Genomic DNA, 19,926 nt, shown 5'->3' with positions numbered 1-19,926 from the left:
TGCTTTGATTTAATCGGTCGTCACCTGAGGATAAATCCAGAATGGGAATTCAAGGGTAGCTATTATCACTTTATACAAACCATCAAATTATTTTTGGTTCAGAACCAACCCGTTGCTTAATCCAAACCGGATGCCTCAGCGAAAATGCATACGAATCAGTAATAGAGTATTTGAACCCGGGCAGTGTGGGATTTGTCCGTATTTTAGTGTTACCGACATGAATGAAGAGATTTGGGTTTCAATTATTCATACTTCATTTCCTGCTGCCCACATTATTAGTGAAACTCAAGGCCTGAAAAGACCTTGGCATATTAGAATTGTTAGTCGCGCAAATATTGGGAGTTCATTATCGCGCTTGAGGTATTAGAGCGACCGATAATTATAGCGGACAACAAAGTCTTGGGTTTTAATACAGGAAAAAAGGGTGGTAATTTAGGAATATTACACATAAATTTAGAATAAAAGATTAAATAGTTGAAAATTGGCCATGGGGAGAGAGAATTAAAAAGATATTTTTTTTTTTTCAATGAAGGAAAGGCGATGTATTCTCTTTTTGCGCCATGCCAAGCCTACTTAGTGAGCCAAGAGAAGCATAACTGCTGCCTCTTTATGAGATGCAGGAAGTCTCATTAAATTCAGCAGGAGTGACTCCTCTTGGTCCGCTGCAGATGCTCCCAGCAAACGGGGCTGAGACCTTACACTTCATTTAGACACGGAGGGCAGTCGGCTTTTAAAACTATAGATGTTAAACTCCATAAACGTCTCAATGGTATTTTGGGAGGTACAATTAAAGTGAGGGGGACAGAACGTGCTGCTAAAACATCTGGTCTCGACTAAGTTTTCTCTTATGTCTTGACTTTATTTGTGGCGTACTAGTTTTGTCTTAGGACAGGGACAGGGCACATCATTTCTGTTATCAATGGCCTTTAGATTACATATACACTACCATTCAAAAGTTTGCGGCCGATATGATTTTGTAATGTTATGAAAGTGTCTCTTATGCTTACCGAGACTGCATATATAAGTTTTCTAGTATAATGTATTTTAAAATGTCATTTATTCCTGTGATGCAAAGCTGAATTTTCAGCATCATTACTCCAGATCCTTCAGAAATCATTCTAAGGCTATGTTTACACGGAAACGATCTGAAAAGAAAACGCAAAAGTGGCGTTTATGAGCATTATGAGGGGGAAATCTGCATGCATATGGTGACGCAAAAGTGTGTGAAATTCGATGTAGTGTGCACTCCAGGCGGCTAGGTGGCAATGTGAAGCACTGAAAGTGAAATAGCCGCTGACACAGTTTTTCATGTTTAATACAGTAAAGCTGCTGTTTTAACCCTCGGTGCTCTTTGCGTGTCGCTCAGATTTTTTTTTTTTGTCAATGAAATTAATGCTATATTTTTGTTTGATATTGTTTTGTTATTTTCCTGTACTGGCGCATGCCTGTGACGTAAACGCGTACGCGACGCCTTCACTGTCTAGTAGACTTTTGCGTTTTTACCGTTTTTACCCTTTAGACGGGAACGCAATGGTGGAGCGTTTTTAAGATTTCCACTCTGGAGGGTGGTTTCATTTTTTTGCGTTTTTAAGCCCCAAAAACGGCGTCGCCGTGTAAACAAAAGGCACATCCGATAAAATATTTTTACGTTTTCACCCGCGAGCGTTCTCGTGTAAACAGGGCCTAATATGCTGATTTGCTGCTCAAGAAACATTTCTTATTTATATAAATGTGGAAAACAGCATTTTTCTTCAGGATTCTTTGATGAATAGAAGAGTATTTACGGTCACTTTTGATCAATTTAATGCATCCTTGCTGAAAAAAAAAGTATTAATTCCTTTAAAAAAAATTACTGACCTCAAATGTTTGAACGAGAGTGTGCATAAAATTAGCAAATTAAGGAAAATGAATTATCAATCATAAAAAATGTATACATCAACTAAAGTAAAAATAAAATATGGTGACAACATTATGTAAAAAATGTCTTAATGTCAACCGGGAAAAGATTTCCCAGAGTTATGAAAGTCGTTTACTTTAGGCAAAAAACACAAAAGATCTACTTTGGTTAATTGTTCAGTTATACTTGCTAGTAAATATGTTAATGTCAATCTCAAACACTGACTGTGTGATATATCCAATGTTTCATCATTTTCACTGTGATGATTAATAACATCACCATTATCATCTTCATCAAATACCTGCACAAAAATCAGCATTAACTCTGACGTCACAAACTATATAAACTAAATAATACACAAATAGTATAAACATAACCTGCAAAATAGCATCTGAGCAGTGTGTATTCTATAATTGATATAGTAATGTTTCTTTACTGTCTTTAAGTCTGTTTCAACCCAAAATACATGGTATAATAAATAATTACATATGTGTATGTGGGCGAGGGAGTTGTAGTACACATGGTAGCCGGTGTAAATGACAGTGTTTGCATCATTCATGGAACCGGTTTCAAATGTTCCTCCCTTCCTCTCAGACACAGAGGAGGAAAATCGCTTAGGTGTCCCTTCAGAACAATTGGTTTTGTTCGGGGAGCGATAGAAATGATGAGGGGTTTGGAATAACGGTAGAGATGTGAGGGAGGAACACGTGTTATTGACTTTCCTGAAGAAAGAGACATAAAGGAGTAAAGCAAAGGAGGGGAAAGAGAAGATAAAGTCCAGGTTAAAAGACAGAGGGAAGAGGTAATAGACAACAGAGAGACAGACTGACAGCGCTCGTGACAAGACGAATAAGACACGATGCAGCCAAGACTGATAATGGAAGAGAAAGTTTCAACAATTAATGAGCCTGGTAGCACATCTCATTTTCTCTGGAAGAAAAACAGCAAGAACGAGGGATCAGAGAAGTGACGAGGGGGTGAAAGTCTTTGCTCTCATTTCCCTCAGAGGGGCCTTGAGGCAGGAAAAACTTGAAAAAGAGCAAAAAGGGGAAAGAAAACGAGGTCATTGTGTTTCTGACATAGAAACTTAGGCCATTGCCTATGGCTAATACATGTGTGTTATCTTACTAAGTTATTAACTAGACAACAGTTTGCATGCTTGAGTGGCGTTTATGTTATTATGCGGATACAGAGACCCGTGTTAACAAATAAAAAGTGTTTGAATATATATATATATTACTGTCAATTATGTCTTATTTATCATTTATATATATATATTAGAGCTGCACTATTAATCATTAAAGATCGTGATCTCGATTCACTGCTGATCCAGAGAGAGCACTTGTCATGTATGAAATTTAAATGTATTTTCAACCACACAGTATCATTATTTCTGTTTCAATAATTCAAGTACTGGGATAAAAGTTTAATAGTTCAGATATAAACACTTATTTCTTTGGTAGCTATTAAAGTAGAGCAAATGTCCTTTTGAAAGTAGCTTGACTTAAATAAAGATCTATTACATTGTTACACCAGTAGGTAGCGGCAAGTGGCTTAGTCTTCGTCATTGAAAAAGTAAAAGTATGACTCGAGTCATTGAATCATTCATTCAAACAGATTTTAAAAAATTATTAATATTACATTAAATTACATATTTTTTAGCTAGATTACAGCAATTAAAATTGTATCATAATCTGTGTTAAATTACGTTATATAGTTTAGTTGTCTATTGAGAATCGTGAATTTAATTTTAAACAAAAAGATTGTGATTGTCAATTTATGTATTTAATGTATATATTGACATATATGTATGTTTTATAATACATTTAGTTTATAATTAAAATATGTAATTTTATACTATTTCATATAAAAATATTACAAATGAAACACTAAAACTTAAAACTAATTGTTTTAAGTGCATGAATAAGGTGAGTTTATAGGCAGTTTGAATAATGTTCAGGATAAAACATGTATATTTATTTTTGATTTTGGAAAGTATACATGTAACATTATTATTAAACTATTATTTATTTTAAAGATTAACTTTAAGTGAGTTTTACATGATTGCAAAGGTAATCTAAATAAAAAAATAGGGTAAATAATCATGCATATCCAATGTTGACCGATACAGATGAATAGAAAAACAATGCTAGCCAGCCCTATAATCATGCATAGCAAGATGCAAACATTTTAAACCCTCGATCAGTTTTTATTTGAGTATCAATGAGATGCTATAATACGGTTTCATACACTGCCTTCGGTTTTCTACTATTTCCATGGAAATAGTTTATTACTGCAAAGTGATGTCACTGAACGAGGTTCTCTGTGAACTCTATGGAAGTATCGATTTTACCAATAAGTTGTTTCAGCTCCAGTTCCTTACATATCAGTACGTACGTGACTGGCTTTTTAAAGCACTATTTACTGTCGCTTTGACAGAGCGTAATCTCCATCAAAGGGCTTTACATTCAACAGCTTACACAATGATTCGTCTTGTATGTGGGCTACAGTACTCTTCTCAGGAGAGAAGTGCCGCATGCATTAGTGTATTATCAATATCCACTCTGGGTGTAAAATAGGAGTTTTCGTAGCTTTTTACGGTAATGTTTAGCTCCATGATGTTGATTAACGCAGATGCATCGTGGGCTCACAGCACTATTGAGACGAGGTGTCTAGACGTCACTCACACCTATGGCTGAATCCCTTCTCGCTTTATCCTCGAAAATTCGAGGCCACAGGAAGAAAGAAGAGAGTGAATGAAAAAGGGAGAGGAGATGCACAGGGAGAAAAATAGGAATTATCTCTGCTGGACGGAAATAGCCCTGTGTTTCAATCAAAGACAGGCTTTTTAAAAAATTTGATTTAAGAGCGCCGAAGGGAGGGAGCCGTATAATGGGAATTAAGGTTGTTTCACGTTAATTATGCGTCATATGTGACATGTAATTAATTCAGTGTGTGTTTGATTAGAGATTGAGGGAGGGAGGCCCTTAAAAAAGATATGATGATCAAGCACAATGTGTTGACGGTCCAAACATGAAAATAATTATTTCTGTGAAGATTAGAGGAGAAACAGAGCGGCACATATAGTAAAGCAAGCGTGAATGAGTGGTTCTGGTGCCTTTTTTTGCTTACGAAAAAGGGATTTTAAGATTAACTTTATTAAGGTTAACTGTATTCTGTCATCTAATGCTAAATTCAAATTGTATTATTGGGAAATAATTACAGTATACCTTTAAATAGGTAACAGTTTAACACTTTAGTTGGACACATTACAAAAATTGTGACCACCAAAGTAGTAAAACTATATTTTGGTTTATTTGATATATATATACACATGTATTATAATCTGAATATGGGGTACAGGATCATAATACAGGATAAAATAGTGTGCCAGGTGTAAGTGTATTTTTTATTTTTTTTATTTTTTTTAAGTGTTGTACAATAAGGAAAAAGAAGGAAAAATAAACACAGCACAAGCCAAAGATTATAATGCAGTATGTTGTTTATGTGTGTTGGATCTACAGTATAGCAGCATGGGAACTCATGTGCTAAATGAACAGCTGGACATGCAGTGGAGCCTATTGATTGTTTATAGTGGATATCACCTGGGGAAGTAAGGTGTTTTTAAATAAGAAATAAGACACAGAAAGAGTGAGAATGGTGTTACTTCTGCAACAGAATGGACTATACAGTATGTGTTGATGTGTTTTTGCCAACCTTTTTGAGCTAATGCTCTATAGAGAAACATGATGTGCAAGTTCTCCGGATGCATTGTTTTTAGATGGAAGCTATTGGTTTTATTACACTCATTCAAATCAAAAACAGGCACAAACCATCTGTTGGTTCTAGACGCCCTCAACCGTTTGACTGATATTAAAGAAATGCTCAGTTGATGTCACAGATCCAGCATAATTCACTCACTCTATTAAAAATCAGGCGTATTGTGTGAAAGACTCACAACAGAAGTAGAAGATTGAACGAGGTGAATTGTGACTGCCCACCACCGCTCTAATCCTTTGATGGCTCGGGTTGTTATGAGCCAAGAAGACTCTCTTTTATTATAATTTCTCTCCCTCTGTGTCTCGTGCGTCCCCTCTCCTCCTCTCTCTTCCTCTCTCTTCCTCTCCCTCCTCTCTCTCCTCTTTTCCGTTTTTCCTCTTAAAACCCTTGCGTGACTTGTGAGTCATCACATCCCTTTCTACAGTGTGGAACTCAAGCTGTGCTCATTACTGTATTACAGTGCTAACATCTATCTATCTATCTATCTATCTATCTATCTATCTATCTATCTATCTATCTATCTATCTATCTATCTATCTATCTATCTATTTCTATCTCTCTATCTATCATCCATCCACATCTGTATCTGTATGTCTGTCTATCTATCGTTCGTTCCATCCATCCATCCGTCCGTCCGTCCGTCCGTCTATCTATCTATAGTTCGTTCCATCCATCCATCCATCCATCCATCTATCTATCTATCTATCTATCTATCTATCTATCTATCTATCTATCTATCTATCTATCTATCTATCTATCTATCTATCTATCTATCTATCTATCTATCTATTTCTATCTCTCTATCTATCATCCATCCACATCTGTATCTATCTGTCTGTCTATCTATCTATCTATCTATCTATCTATCTATCTATCTATCTATCTATCTATCTATCTATCTATCTATCTATCTATCTATCTATCGTTCGTTCCATCCATCCATCCATCCATCCATCCATCTCGCTCTCTCTCTCTCCCCGTCCGTCTGTCTGTCGTTCTCTCAATCTATTGTTCTACAGTATCTACTGTATCCATCTATTGTATCATAAAGTATCCATCTATTCTGTATAAGGGTTCACTTTTAGTCTTCAGTTACTCTAATTTTATTTTGTCGAGTGGTTTGTACATAATTCAGGCAGCTCTTTTCGATTACTCCGTGCACATTTTCTCTCTCTTACTACTCTCTTTGATCTTAAGTGTATCTGTTAGCTTTAATTTCGATAAATGTTTTATCTTCTACGATCAAGGTTGCGCTCTCTTTTTCTCTGTAGTTTATAAGTCGGACAGCTCCGTGTTTGCTGCCAGGCTTAACAAGCCAGCAGCAGTAGAGGCTGTTAATGCTGCGAGTGACCTTCTGGAGAGCGAGTCTCTGAGGCTCAGCACGAGCTGTTAATGCCACTGGTGTTCTGAAGGGGGGAATCTAAACTATCTTGTCAATACAGTTGTAGAGGAGAGGATCTGTCTTTAGCGACGGAAGTAATGGTGCATCAACTTTACCCAGAAGTTACAGTAAAGTCAAATTAAGAATTCTGGACTCCCGACTCTTATTTTATCTCGCTGTCTTTCTCTCCTCCTTTTCATTTCTTTCTTTCTACATTCATTCTCTGTGTCTGTTCTTTTTCTCATCTAATTTTTTTTGTATTATTCAGGCCTATCTCTGAGTCTGTGTTAAGAAATAGAAATAGATTTTTGGAGCACTACTTGCTGCAAGGGCCTCTTTCTATTGTTGTAGAAAATCACAGAAGGTGCTCTCTGGTTGAGTTTCAATTAGTATTGAATAGAGGAAAATGATTGTCCAAGATACTTCTTCTGATACAAAACTTAATTTTAATTTAATACATTTCTGGAAAAAGAGCTTTCCTCAGAATGTGTCTCATGACAAGCATAGACTGCAGGTGTCTAATGGTGCGTCATATCAGAATGATAGTGAAAGTGAAATTGTTGTTACGAGTGTTAAAGTTGTAATTGTGAATGAACAAAACATATTTTAACAATCTACGCGCATGGTCTAAAGCGCACGGCGTTAGTGCACTTAGGGCGTGTCCGAATCCACTTTTGCTAGTTTAACGACGGGAAAATGCCGTGGTCTAAAAGGGTTGTCCCTATTCTCTTAGAGTAATTGGTGTGTTTTGGGCATAACGTGCAATGTCCCTATTCTCTTAGAGTTTCATCTCCCATTCCCTTTAAAAGCCAGTTGTGCTTTCACCATGGCAGATCCACTATTTACATGGCGGAATTTGCAAGCGGAAAGACTGAACGCGTCTCCAGAGAGGAAACGGATCTGCTCGTGCGCGAGGTTAGAGGCGTGCAAGCAGACCATCTACGGAACAAGCCGGATTCCACCATATCTTTATGTACACAATGAGAATCTTTTAATAATAATTACATTTTAATCCTTTAATTTTTCATATTTAAAAATGTTTGTGTGCTGCTGCGCGTCCCTGTGTGTTTAATAAGCAAAGTGTACACGCGTTGTGCACCCGCCTATTTGCGCATATTACTAACGCGCTCTTTAAATTGAGTTTAGACTGTAGACCAGGTTTTTGTCGGTCAATGCAGTACATTTTAATGTTGCCTCACAATAGCAACGCGCCAACAATGTGCCTGAACACACGCCGTTTTCAGACCAGCACGCACAAATAGGCGCAAATGCATTTGCTATTTAAACAACGTGGCGCAGGACATGAAAATGATAACTGCGTCAGGCTGAAACTAGCAAAAAACACTTGCGTCGCACCTGGCGCTGCATTGTGCCGGGTGTGTGATAGGGCCCTAACACTAACTGAGGTTACAGAATGCTTGTTTGCACTGTAATAATTTTAAGTATTGGGGTTTAATATATAGTTAATGCCAATGTCTTTTGCACACAAAAAAATCATCAGGAGTATTAAAAGAACTGTTATTCAAACCATTAAGGAATCTAAATCATAAGAGTAATCAGAACCATAATTTAAAATCAAGGCTTTTTAACATTTCTTTTTTCGAAGAACTGCCGTGGACTCTCTTTTCTCTGGCTTTCTGGCTACCAGTTGCCTCTTATTTCCAATCAATCTTAATCCATCATGGTAGATCAACTGATGAATCACTTGAATTTAGTTGCATGCTCTCCTAAACGCATCTGATTTTTCATTCCTTCCTCTCTCAATGACATGCTGTTCTGGTGAGGTATCGTGTATGGCAGGAGCTCAGCTGTTATCCCCTCCCAGCAGTCAAGAGTTAGCGGGGAACTTATTTCATGTCACTGCCTCTCATTCGAATATGGAAGATACTTTGCTTGTAAACTGCCTCTGCAGGACACTAGTCTTCATTATTGAGGACGGAGGAAGGCAGGAAAGTAGTGAGAGGAGAGTAATGTAAGGTCTGGATTAGTTCCCTGCTGCTCGCGGAGGACTGTATTGAGGATAGTGGATGACTAGGTCCGCCACTGCATTGTGCTAAACAGAGGAACGGGAGTCCGCTAATTCACTTGCATGTGGAGTGCATGTCTCTGTGATTGCTCATTTTGAGATGAATAGACTGAGAATGGATGAAGAGGAAGAGCGGAGCACGGGAGATTGATGACAGGGAGGGGGTGAGGAGCAGAAGTGTAGAGCGTCGGATTAGGGAGGAATGATCCGCAAAACAAATCTGACACATGGTAGCCTATATATCATACATTTGTGTGTCTGTGTGTGTTAAATGTACAGTTGAAAATTCTTAGCAAATGTAATACTGGTATATTGTTGCAAGGACTTTTTAACTAAACTTATAATAGTAAAAGGGCTATATATATATATGTATGTATGTGTGTATATATATATATATTAAATAAAAGAGAAAAAATATCAGTTTTACTGATATTTTGCCCGAAATGTTAAATTAAAAAAATTAAACATTAATTTATTTATTTTATGGTAAAGCTGAATTTTCAGCGTCATTACTCCAGTCTTCAGGGTCACATGATCCTTCAGAAATCATTCTGATATGCCGATTTGCTGCTCAAGAAATACTACTTATTATTATCAATGTTGAAAACGGTTGTCCTGTTCAATATTTTTTTTGTGGAAACTGTAAAAGAAAGTTCAAAAGAACAGCGTTTATTTGAAATATAATTGTTTTATAATATTATAAAAGTCTTTACTGTCACTTTTGATCAATCTGATGTGTCCTTGCTGAATAAAAGTGTTAATTTGTTAAAACTCAAACTCTTAACGACCCCGTGATTGGAGACCCACCTCTCCTGATGGGATCAACTCCAAATGAGAAGAGGTGGAATTAAGACAGGAAATTAATATTAGGGGCACGTAAATGAATAGAAGTCACGAAAGGAAAGGAGCAGAGACACACATACACATTACAGGCAAATCAAGCAGATATTAAACATTTAGTTAACTCTACAAAACAAGAATATATAAACAACATTAAAACATTAAACTACAGCTGTAAGATTAACAACCCAAGCCCCCCCTCCCTCCCCACAGCCCCATCAGTGTTGTTACCTCATTAAAGCCGAATCAAGGTAATGGATCAGTCCATCTCAGACCCCAGGGGAGTGGCTTTGATGTTGAGTAGAGTATGGAGACCTGAAAGAGAGAGAGAGAGAGACCGAGAGACTGTGAGATTTCGCCATGCGGCATGACTAACATGACTAACATGGCAAACGCCCACGACCGACTTCATACATGAATACACACACGGAACATTAATTTACAGGCCTGTACAGACCAATACATCAGTGTGCATGCATTCATGTGCACTGTCATACATGTGTGCATAGCTTTAAAACGTTTTGGCTTATTTGCTGACAGACACTGACACACACACACACACACACACACACACACACACACACACACACACACACACACACACACACACACGCCTATTAGATGTGAAGAGTTTATTGGCATGCTTATTATAAGAATTTGGAATGCATTTACACAAATCATTTATCGCCAATGTTCCACAGACATTTGGACATTTAAACTGCCTGGGATGGAGCATTTAGTTTCAGTGAAGGGGTCATTTAGATATTAAGGGAGCAAAATGTGTCTCGTTCACATGCTTTGATGCAGCAGATGTTAGATCTGGCGAACTGCGGTGCTGCTGGGGTCGGTTCATATTTCTATACCGTCTTTCTCAGCATTACTTTCTTCAACCCGATCCTTGTTTCCTTTATCCAAACCTTAGCAGGTTACTGTAGTGAAAAAAGATAGTCATGTCAAGTCAACTATATTTAAATAGCTCTTTATACAATACAGATTGTTTCAAAACAGCTTTACAGTGATGAACAGGAAAATAATGATAAATTATGCAAACAGAATTCAATTCTGCTGTAAAGCAGCTCTAAAAAAGACAATAGTGTCATTATTCAGTTGAAGTCAGTGTTGATTTAGTTCAATAACCGTGTAAAGTTCATCAATTATGAAACGAGTTCAATTGAGCTATAAAGCAGCTCTGCAGAAAACAGCGATGTCATCATCCAGCTCAGTTCAAGTGTCATGATAGTTTCTATGCTGTCAAAATCAGTATTGCTGAATATTAAGTGTCCCCAACAAATATACTTACTGTATATTGAGAAAGTATACTTATACTAAGAAACATACCTTTTCATTTGTCGGTTTGTGCTTGTAATGGATCGGAGGCAAGAAGAATACAACATGAATTTGAGCTTGGTTCAGTTGTTATATTACCTACTGATGCCATATTATGATGTGATTCTTCTGTTTTCTCATGCATTTGTTTCTTTATTTCTTGCAGGATGACCATTCCATGTTCTTCCAGTTTGGTCCCTCTATAGAGCAGCAAGCCTCTGCCATGCTTAACATAATGGAGGAATATGACTGGTACATATTCTCCATTGTCACCACCTACTATCCTGGATACCAGGACTTTGTAAATCGGGTGAGACTTTTTTCACCATTTTTCCGTCTTCATCCAAACCTGCTATGCGCTTGATTCAAGTCATCTTGAAAATAAAAGAATGAGTTGTGATGTCAGTTCAGTTTAGGTGTCATTTCATATAAAGCTTAGAAGACTACAGTAACTCATTGAACATATTAAAGATACATACATAAAGATTTTTACAAAGTCTCTGTGGCTCACCAAGGCTGCATGTATTTGATCAAAAATATTATTACAATTTAAAATAACTATTTTCTATTTTAATATACTTTACAATTTTATTTATTCCTGTGATACAAAGCTATATTCCAGTCTTCACTGTCACATGATACTTCAGAAATCATTCTGATATGCTGATTTGCTGCTCAAGAATAATTATTTTTTATTATCAATATTGAAAACTGTTGTGCTACTTAATAATTTTCTTTCATTTTATTCTTTGATGAATATAAAGTATTTATTTGAAATATAAATATTTTTGAATCATTATAAATAACTTTACTGTCACTTTTGGTCAATTTAATGCATCCTTGCTGAATAAAATAATTAATTTCTTTAAAAAACGATAACAATGTTATAAAAAATTATATGAAAAAAGTATTGACCCCAAAGCTTTGAACAGTAGTGGGTATGTATGTTGTCATTATTATTATTATTCATATTATTTTATTATTATTATCACATTTATTCATATTTTCTGTTATGTTTTAACTGACATTTTAACACAGTGTTTCTCTAGATTTTATTTCTAAAGGAAATTGTGGTGCAGAAAAGCATTGCTATGTGGTTGCTAAGGTGTTCTGCGTGGTTTTTAACACATTGCCATGTGGTTGCAAGGGTGTCCCGGGTGGATAGGGGTCGCTATAGGTGACTTCTAGTGTGTTTTGAGTGGTCAATTGTATTTCTGATTAAAGCACGCTCATAATCCCGCCAAACATTCCATCCAGCAGAACCTAGTCTTGTTTATCAAATCATTGAAATGCATCATCAGGTTGTATAAACAGTCGCCTATATCCAGAGCTAAAACGTTTTGGCCAAAATGAGATTGGGAGCTTGTGAAAGCCCAGACCGTACTGGTGTTTGCTTCACTGCCTGTAATTCTGGAGACTCTATCTGGTTGGGTTCACACCCTAATCCCGGCGTTGTGACTCCCGCTGGGGAGCCAGTCGCTGCAGCTCGAGCCTCTTTCATCATCAGGAGTTTGCCAATGCTCCTGTCTCAACTAATGCTCTCTTCCTCTCCTCTGTCTTCTGTACGCTGGGGCTCCTGTCAAAACCAATGTACCCGTCCTCTCCCCTATCTTCAGTATACGTTGCTCCTACAGGAACTCCTCTCTTATTTTGTTATATCATTTCTGATTTAAAGGCACAGTTCAATCACAAATTAACATAATTTCGTCGTCATTTGCTGACTCTTATATCATTCTCAAGCCATGTGACAGCAGAAAAAAGGCTGCATGCAAGAGAGAAAGTCATACGTGTTCAGAATGAAACGAGGGTGAGTAAATGATGACTAGTGGGATTTTGCCTGTAACCATCTTTTCTGTTCATTCATCACTCTCACACAATTTATGCCTTTAGACCTGTGTTCAAGCCCTATAATAGTAGCGTTGCCGCTTTTAATTCATGCTAGCCTCTTTAGAGCAGAGGTTATTGTTGTTAACAAAAACTATTCAAAACGTTTTGTTAATTGAACAGTTTGTTAAAGTTGAAATAAAACAACGTGCTGTCAATCGATTAAAAAAGTTAACTAAATAATTGTGATTAATCGCATCTAGCATTAACGTTTTTAATAGATTTGTGTTGTAATACTTCCACATTGAATCTTCAAAATAATGTAGAGACAACATAAAGACAGTATTTTATAAATATTTGTTTAATTGGATCTTTTTACTAAGCATTATGAAGGCCAGTATCACTGATACTAATACTAATGTCTCTATTACATGGATTATAGCCATTGGACATCACAGAATAATTGGAAGCTGAATTTTTTTTAACATTTAATGGGTTTTAAAAATATATATAACAACTTTTAATTTTAGTGAACTTAAAACAATATTTACATAAACCCATTGTATTAAATGTCACATTTATCTGTGCCTTTAACTCTTTCCCCGACAGAATATGTTGTTGTATCTGAACATGCAACATGTCAAAAGAAAGAACAGACCCTCAGTTTTAAAACAAACAAAACAGTTTTTATTCTAGATTCATGCTTGCCTCCCTTTTTTTATCATCACTTATATATGAAATGAATATGAATAAAAGCAAAATCGCTTTTTTCTCAGAACGATGATCAAAACATAGATGGAGTTGGAGTATTGAGTTTTGAGTGCTTGCATAGTCCTGTAGATCGTCCTGTTCATTCAGTAACAGGCAGTTTTGATTTCGATGCTGTTTAATGTTGATAATCATGTTATTTTACATGTGCATCTGCTTACATGCAATTGCTTGTATCTGCTTCTTCTTCACTTGTGTTTTGATCAGGAGATTCAGTATACTTTCAGAAGTTGCGTAATATCACCCCCCACTGTATAACAGTGAAAACACAGAAAGCCGAAAATGACGGGAAAGAATCTGGGAGTTAATATATATATATATATACCATATTTTTTCTACTGGTCCATTCAGACCAGTTCCAATTTTTTTCCTGCCTTTTGTTGAATAGCTTCTTGAATAATTTCTGTATCTATGTCTTCACTGCATAAATTCTAAGTTGAATGTAGATTAATCCTTATTAAAGCTACAGTGAAGAGCAGTGATTGATTTTCTCTTTGCCCTTTGATTAACATAAATGACATAAATCACAGCAGCAGGATTATTAGGCTGCTGTCACTTTAAGACCTGATGTACATGACGCGGATCTGACACGCATCCTATTTTCTCACAACTCTTTACGCTCCTTTAACACTTTTCAACTTACGAGGATACTCAACAAAATTTGAATTTGACATAATTTTGTGTGTTTTTGTCCGTTCAAGCGTCGCCGGTGTGGTAAAGCATAATTCTGTGCGCGCGTTTCGGGTGTTTTCACAGAAAGCAACTTCACAGACAGCGCGCCAGTACAGATTTGAGTTATTGTTTTTGCGTCTTATCACTCTTGAATGGTTTAATAGCACTTGAATAAATTATAGCCTGACCATATACTGTAGAGCAACCAATGGATGGTTGGATGCTGCGTAAACTGAACAAAAAAAACTGATTAATTGCATGCGTTAACGTGTTAATTTTGACAGCCCTAAAAATAACTAAAAACAAAATTGCTAAAAAAAAGTAGCTGAAATTAAATCGAAAGCTGAAAATAGTAAAATAAAAGCTAATTAACACTTTTAATAAAAACTATATTAGTATATGAATAATAGTAAAATAACACTGCTTTACTAATGTGTAAATGTTATATCATATATATATATATACTAGCAACATCTTCAAATACAGCCATCTGTTGTCACAGAACTCCTATCTGTATAGCACACAGTGGTAGATAGAGTTCTATCTGTATAGCACACAGTGATAGATAGAGTTCTATCTGTATAGCACACAGTGATAGGTAGAGTTCTATCTGTATAGCACACAGTGATAGGTAGAGTTCTATCTGTATAGCACACAGTGATATATAGAGTTCTATCTGTATAGCACACAGTGATAGATAGAGTTCTATCTGTATAGCACACAGTGATAGGTAGAGTTCTATCTGTATAGCACACAGTGATAGATAGAGTTCTATCTGTATAGCACACAGTGATAGGTAGAGTTCTATCTGTATAGCACACAGTGATAGGTAGAGTTCTATCTATATAGCACACAGTGATAGATAGAATTCTATCTGTATAGCACACAGTGATATATAGAGTTCTATCTGTATAGCACACAGTGATAGATAGAGTTCTATCTGTATAGCACACAGTGATAGGTAGAGTTATATCTGTATAGCACACAGTGATAGGTAGAGTTCTATCTGTATAGCACACAGTGATAGATAGAGTTCTATCTGTATAGCACACAGTGATAGATAGAGTTCTATCTGTATAGCACACAGTGATAGGTAGAGTTCTATCTGTATAGCACACAGTGATAGATAGAGTTCTATCTGTATAGCACACAGTGATAGATAGAGTTCTATCTGTATAGCACACAGTGATAGGTAGAGTTCTATCTGTATAGCACACAGTGATAGATAGAGTTCTATCTGTATAGCACACAGTGATAGGTAGAGTTCTATCTGTATAGCACACAGTGGTAGATAGAGTTCTATCTGTATAGCACACAGTGATAGATAAAGTTCTATCTGTATAGCACACAGTGATAGATAAAGTTCTATCTGTATAGCACACAGTGATAGATAGAGTTCTATCTGTATAGCACACAGTGATAGATAGAGTTCTATCTGTATAGCACACAGTGGTAGATAGAGTTCTATCTGTATAGCACACAGTGATAGATAAAGTTCTATCTGTATAGCACACAGTGGTAGATAAAGTTCTATCTGTATAGCACACAGTGATAGATAAAGTTCTATCTGTATAGCACACAGTGATAGATAAAGTTCTATCTGTATAGCACACAGTGATAGATAAAGTTCTATCTGTATAGCACACAGTGGTAGATAGAGTTCTATCTGTATAGCACACAGTGGTAGATAGAGTTCTATCTGTATAGCACACAGTGGTAGATAGAGTTCTATCTGTATAGCACACAGTGGTAGATAGAGTTCTATCTGTATAGCACACAGTGGTAGATAGAGTTCTATCTGTATAGCACACAGTGATAGATAAAGTTCTATCTGTATAGCACACAGTGGTAGATAGAGTTCTATCTGTATAGCACACAGTGATAGATAGAGTTCTATCTGTATCGCACACAGTGATAGATAGAGTTCTATCTGTATAGCACACATAGAGTTGTTAAATACACAGTGCAACGGTCAGGATTGTGTTCTTTGATTTCTACTGTACTCTCAGTCATTCCCCAAATCAGGAGCAACCTCAGGGCAATGCAAGCAGAGCCCAGTAGAAGTCCAGAGGATGCTCCGCTTATTGAGCAGGCTCTTGATGTTCTTGCAGGTGTATAGCAGGCAGGTTTGTGTTGTTCTTCCAGTGAGACCAGTGCCAGGTCTTTGTGTTGTCTGTTGGGGGAAGAACAATGGTTCAGGTGATTCCAGATGCTTGAACAAACTGCGACCAATGCTGGTGCTCTCCTCTTCAGTCACACTGACATCTGTTTTCTAGTGCCTCCTGTTTGTGGCCCTTCATCTTCTGCAATATCCTGAGTTGTCGCTGTACCTGCACGATTATCTTCTCTTACTTTGCGCTTTGTTAATGACCATGGAAATACCTTGGTATTGAAATTCAGAATTCACAATGTATCAGGACCATATCAGTTATCAGAATCGTTAATGGCCGATACTGGATATTTATATCTCCTGTTTTTACTTCTACATTTCCTTTGTTGTCATCTAACAATCACTAATCTTTATCAAAATGTTTGTTGAAAAAAAATCTCATATTCTACATTATAATGTTGTGATGCAGAAATTCACTTGTTGTGTTTTTAAAAAATTAGTGAAGTCTTAGTTGATTTTATTTGGACTAAATTGTATAGAATTTTTATATTGACCTTTTTTTTTTTGGTTATCGGCCATCAGATTAAAAAAATTATCCGCTTATCAGGTGCTGACCAGAATTTTAATGTCGGTTAGTCTATAATATGAACAAGTGTTGTTTTTGTTAACTAAAACCAAAACTCTAAAATATTAAAATATATTAAAATGGTAAAAATTTGGTAATTTAATTAATTCTGAAATTAAATATAAAAAATATTAGAACAAAAACTTAAAAAATAAATGAAAATTAGCTTCTTAAAAAAAAAACCTGTTATTATATTTCTCAAAATAGTATACATAATATAACATTTATACCGATATTTCCACTTCTGTGGTACTGGATGCTCACACTACACTTGACTGCATATATGTGTGTAATGATACTGTCAGTGCAATTTGCAAGTCTGTCAAATTGGCTTAAAATATTGGCAATACAGAAATATGCATCATCAGAATTGTGGGTACAATAATTTCATCTTCTAGTTCTGACTGCGGTTGATTCGAATGAAAAGCATCTCTGTGGACTTGTGTTTGAACAATTTGTTATGAGGAAATGCAGTTTAATGTCTCTCTGTCTCCTCCGAGTAGTTCTGTGCATTTTCAAATGTGGGTTAGGTTTGCGTCTTTACAAATTATAGAGATCAAAAAAGACAAACGTTTGCTTGGCCGGTATCTGGAAGAAGTGCATGATGGGAATTTTTTATGATTAGTGTTTTCATTATTCCTTTAAATAAAAATATTAGCTTTTACCTTCACTCCCTCTTTGTCTTTTTGCCTATTTTCTCTTTTTACTCTCCCTTCTCTTAATATATCTAAAGAACAAAAGCGAACCGTTTTGGGAGATCTGGAGGCAGCAGGAGGGTGTTACAGGACATGTCGTTTTTTCATCTTTCTCTGTCTTTTTTTTGCTACCTTCCAGATCCGGAGTACAGTTGAGAACAGTTTTGTTGGCTGGGAGCTGGAAGAAGTGCTGCTGTTGGACATGTCAGTCGACGATGGCGACTCAAAGATCCAGAACCAGATGAAGAAGCTCCAAAGTCCTGTTATACTACTGTACTGCACTAAAGAAGAAGCCACAACCATTTTCGAGGTGGCACATTCCGTCGGCCTCACTGGTTACGGTTACACCTGGATCGTACCATCTCTGGTGACAGGGGATGCAGATAATGTACCCAACGTCTTTCCAACAGGTGAGAAACGAAGGATGGTTTGAATTGAAAAAAGCTTGAACCATTGTAATACTTCAGATGATTGTTTCAAACGCTTCCTTTATTTGCAGGTTTGATCTCTGTTTCCTACGACGAGTGGGACTACGGGCTGGAGGCTCGAGTGCGTGATGCTGTAGCCATAATCGCCATGGCAACCTCCACAATGATGCTGGATCGGGGTCCTCACACGCTGCTTAAGTCTGGATGCCACGGCACACCTGACAAGAAAGGCAGCAAGTCAGGAAACCCCAACGAGGTGCTGAGGTGAGTCAGGCTTAGCGGGGTGCCAGGGTTCAAACACTGACATCTGGGGTCTGCAATCTTACACGTACACGGGCTCTCTTGCAGGCACACACACATTTACAACACCTGCTCAGGAGGGTTTCTCAACTAATGGAGTGTTTTTGAAAAGGGTGAACAGCCCTAAACAGGTGCACAAACACACAACACACACACACACACACACGCACGCGCGCGTTTACTTAGCTAAATGGGGACATTTAATTTCTTTTTTTTTTTCACTGGTCAATTTTGGGATATTTGTCTTCAATAACTTCAATAAGTCTTCTTTCAGACTTGTGGTGAAAAAAAGTCCAAAACACACATTTAGGTCTTTATTTTACTACACTTTGTCTGTTTGCGTCTGTAGATTTCTCATAAATACAACAAAAGTTGGCGTTCTGAATCATCCCGCTGATCTGCGATCGTTGCCTGCTCCCTGTCATCATTAGAAAAGCTCTCTCTCTGCTGTACAATGCTGTTTGATCCAAATATGGTCATTTCCTTTTTATCAGCAACCAATCGTGAAAGTAAAAGGGCTGAATGCGCAATCTCATTGGCTGATGATAAATCTTTAAAGCCCGTTTTCTCAAAATGACTTTCCTCTCATTCTCCAAGTCCGAAATCTCCACTTCAGTAGCAGCACCTATATACACCAAACTTTCCAGTCTTGTACCTAGTTATATTATGAAGACATTTACAGAGGGATTTGTAAATATATTATTCCTAGCCTGATTTATATAACATTTTATTCCAAAAAACATGGTGAAAATAACTATTGACAGTATATTCTGATTTACAGGATATAAAAAGTAGATATCCATAAATCCCTCTGTAATTTTTTTCTCATCTAATGTGTACACAATGAAAATATATTTAATTAGATATAGCCTAATTTGCATATTTAAACATTAAATTACAGAAAACTACATTTTTTTCTCATCTTAATGTAGGTAATCAACTGGAAAAGTTTCATGGTGATATCTGCTAGTTAAAATGTTTACCCTATTCACCTCTAGTGTCTCGCCTTAAAAAAATCACCGGTAATTTATTTTTATACCGGATTTACCAATGAGGACGTCCCTAAAGAGAGGTTTTTGGAGATTTTGGCAGGTTTTGGTCACTTCTGGTTATAAATTTGTCCCCAAAATATAGCTAAGTAGGTACACACACACACACACACACACACACACACACACACACACACAATACTTTTATTACGCAAAGACACAGTAAATTGTTCAAAAGTGACACTAAATACATTTATAATGTTAA

General features: G+C 36.6%; 1 protein-coding gene across 4 annotated transcripts in view; it reads left to right on the top strand.

Annotated features, from left to right (window-relative positions):
- Window positions 1-19,926, top strand: part of grin2bb (glutamate receptor, ionotropic, N-methyl D-aspartate 2B-b) — a 112,026-nt gene that overhangs the window by 61,121 nt on the left and 30,979 nt on the right. For all 4 annotated transcript variants that reach the window (XM_079615883.1, XM_079615882.1, XM_079615885.1 and 1 more), the window contains 3 exons: window positions 11,417-11,560; window positions 18,084-18,354; window positions 18,444-18,636. In XM_079615883.1, the coding sequence (XP_079472009.1) occupies window positions 11,417-11,560; window positions 18,084-18,354; window positions 18,444-18,636 (608 nt within the window). The remainder of the gene's footprint in view (window positions 1-11,416; window positions 11,561-18,083; window positions 18,355-18,443; window positions 18,637-19,926) is intronic.

Source organism: Phoxinus phoxinus (assembly GCF_949152265.1).
Source record: "Phoxinus phoxinus genome assembly, chromosome: 6".
NCBI lineage: Eukaryota > Metazoa > Chordata > Actinopteri > Cypriniformes > Leuciscidae > Phoxinus > Phoxinus phoxinus.
Note: the sequence above shows the minus strand (reverse complement) of the source record. Positions and strands in the feature narration are given on the sequence as shown.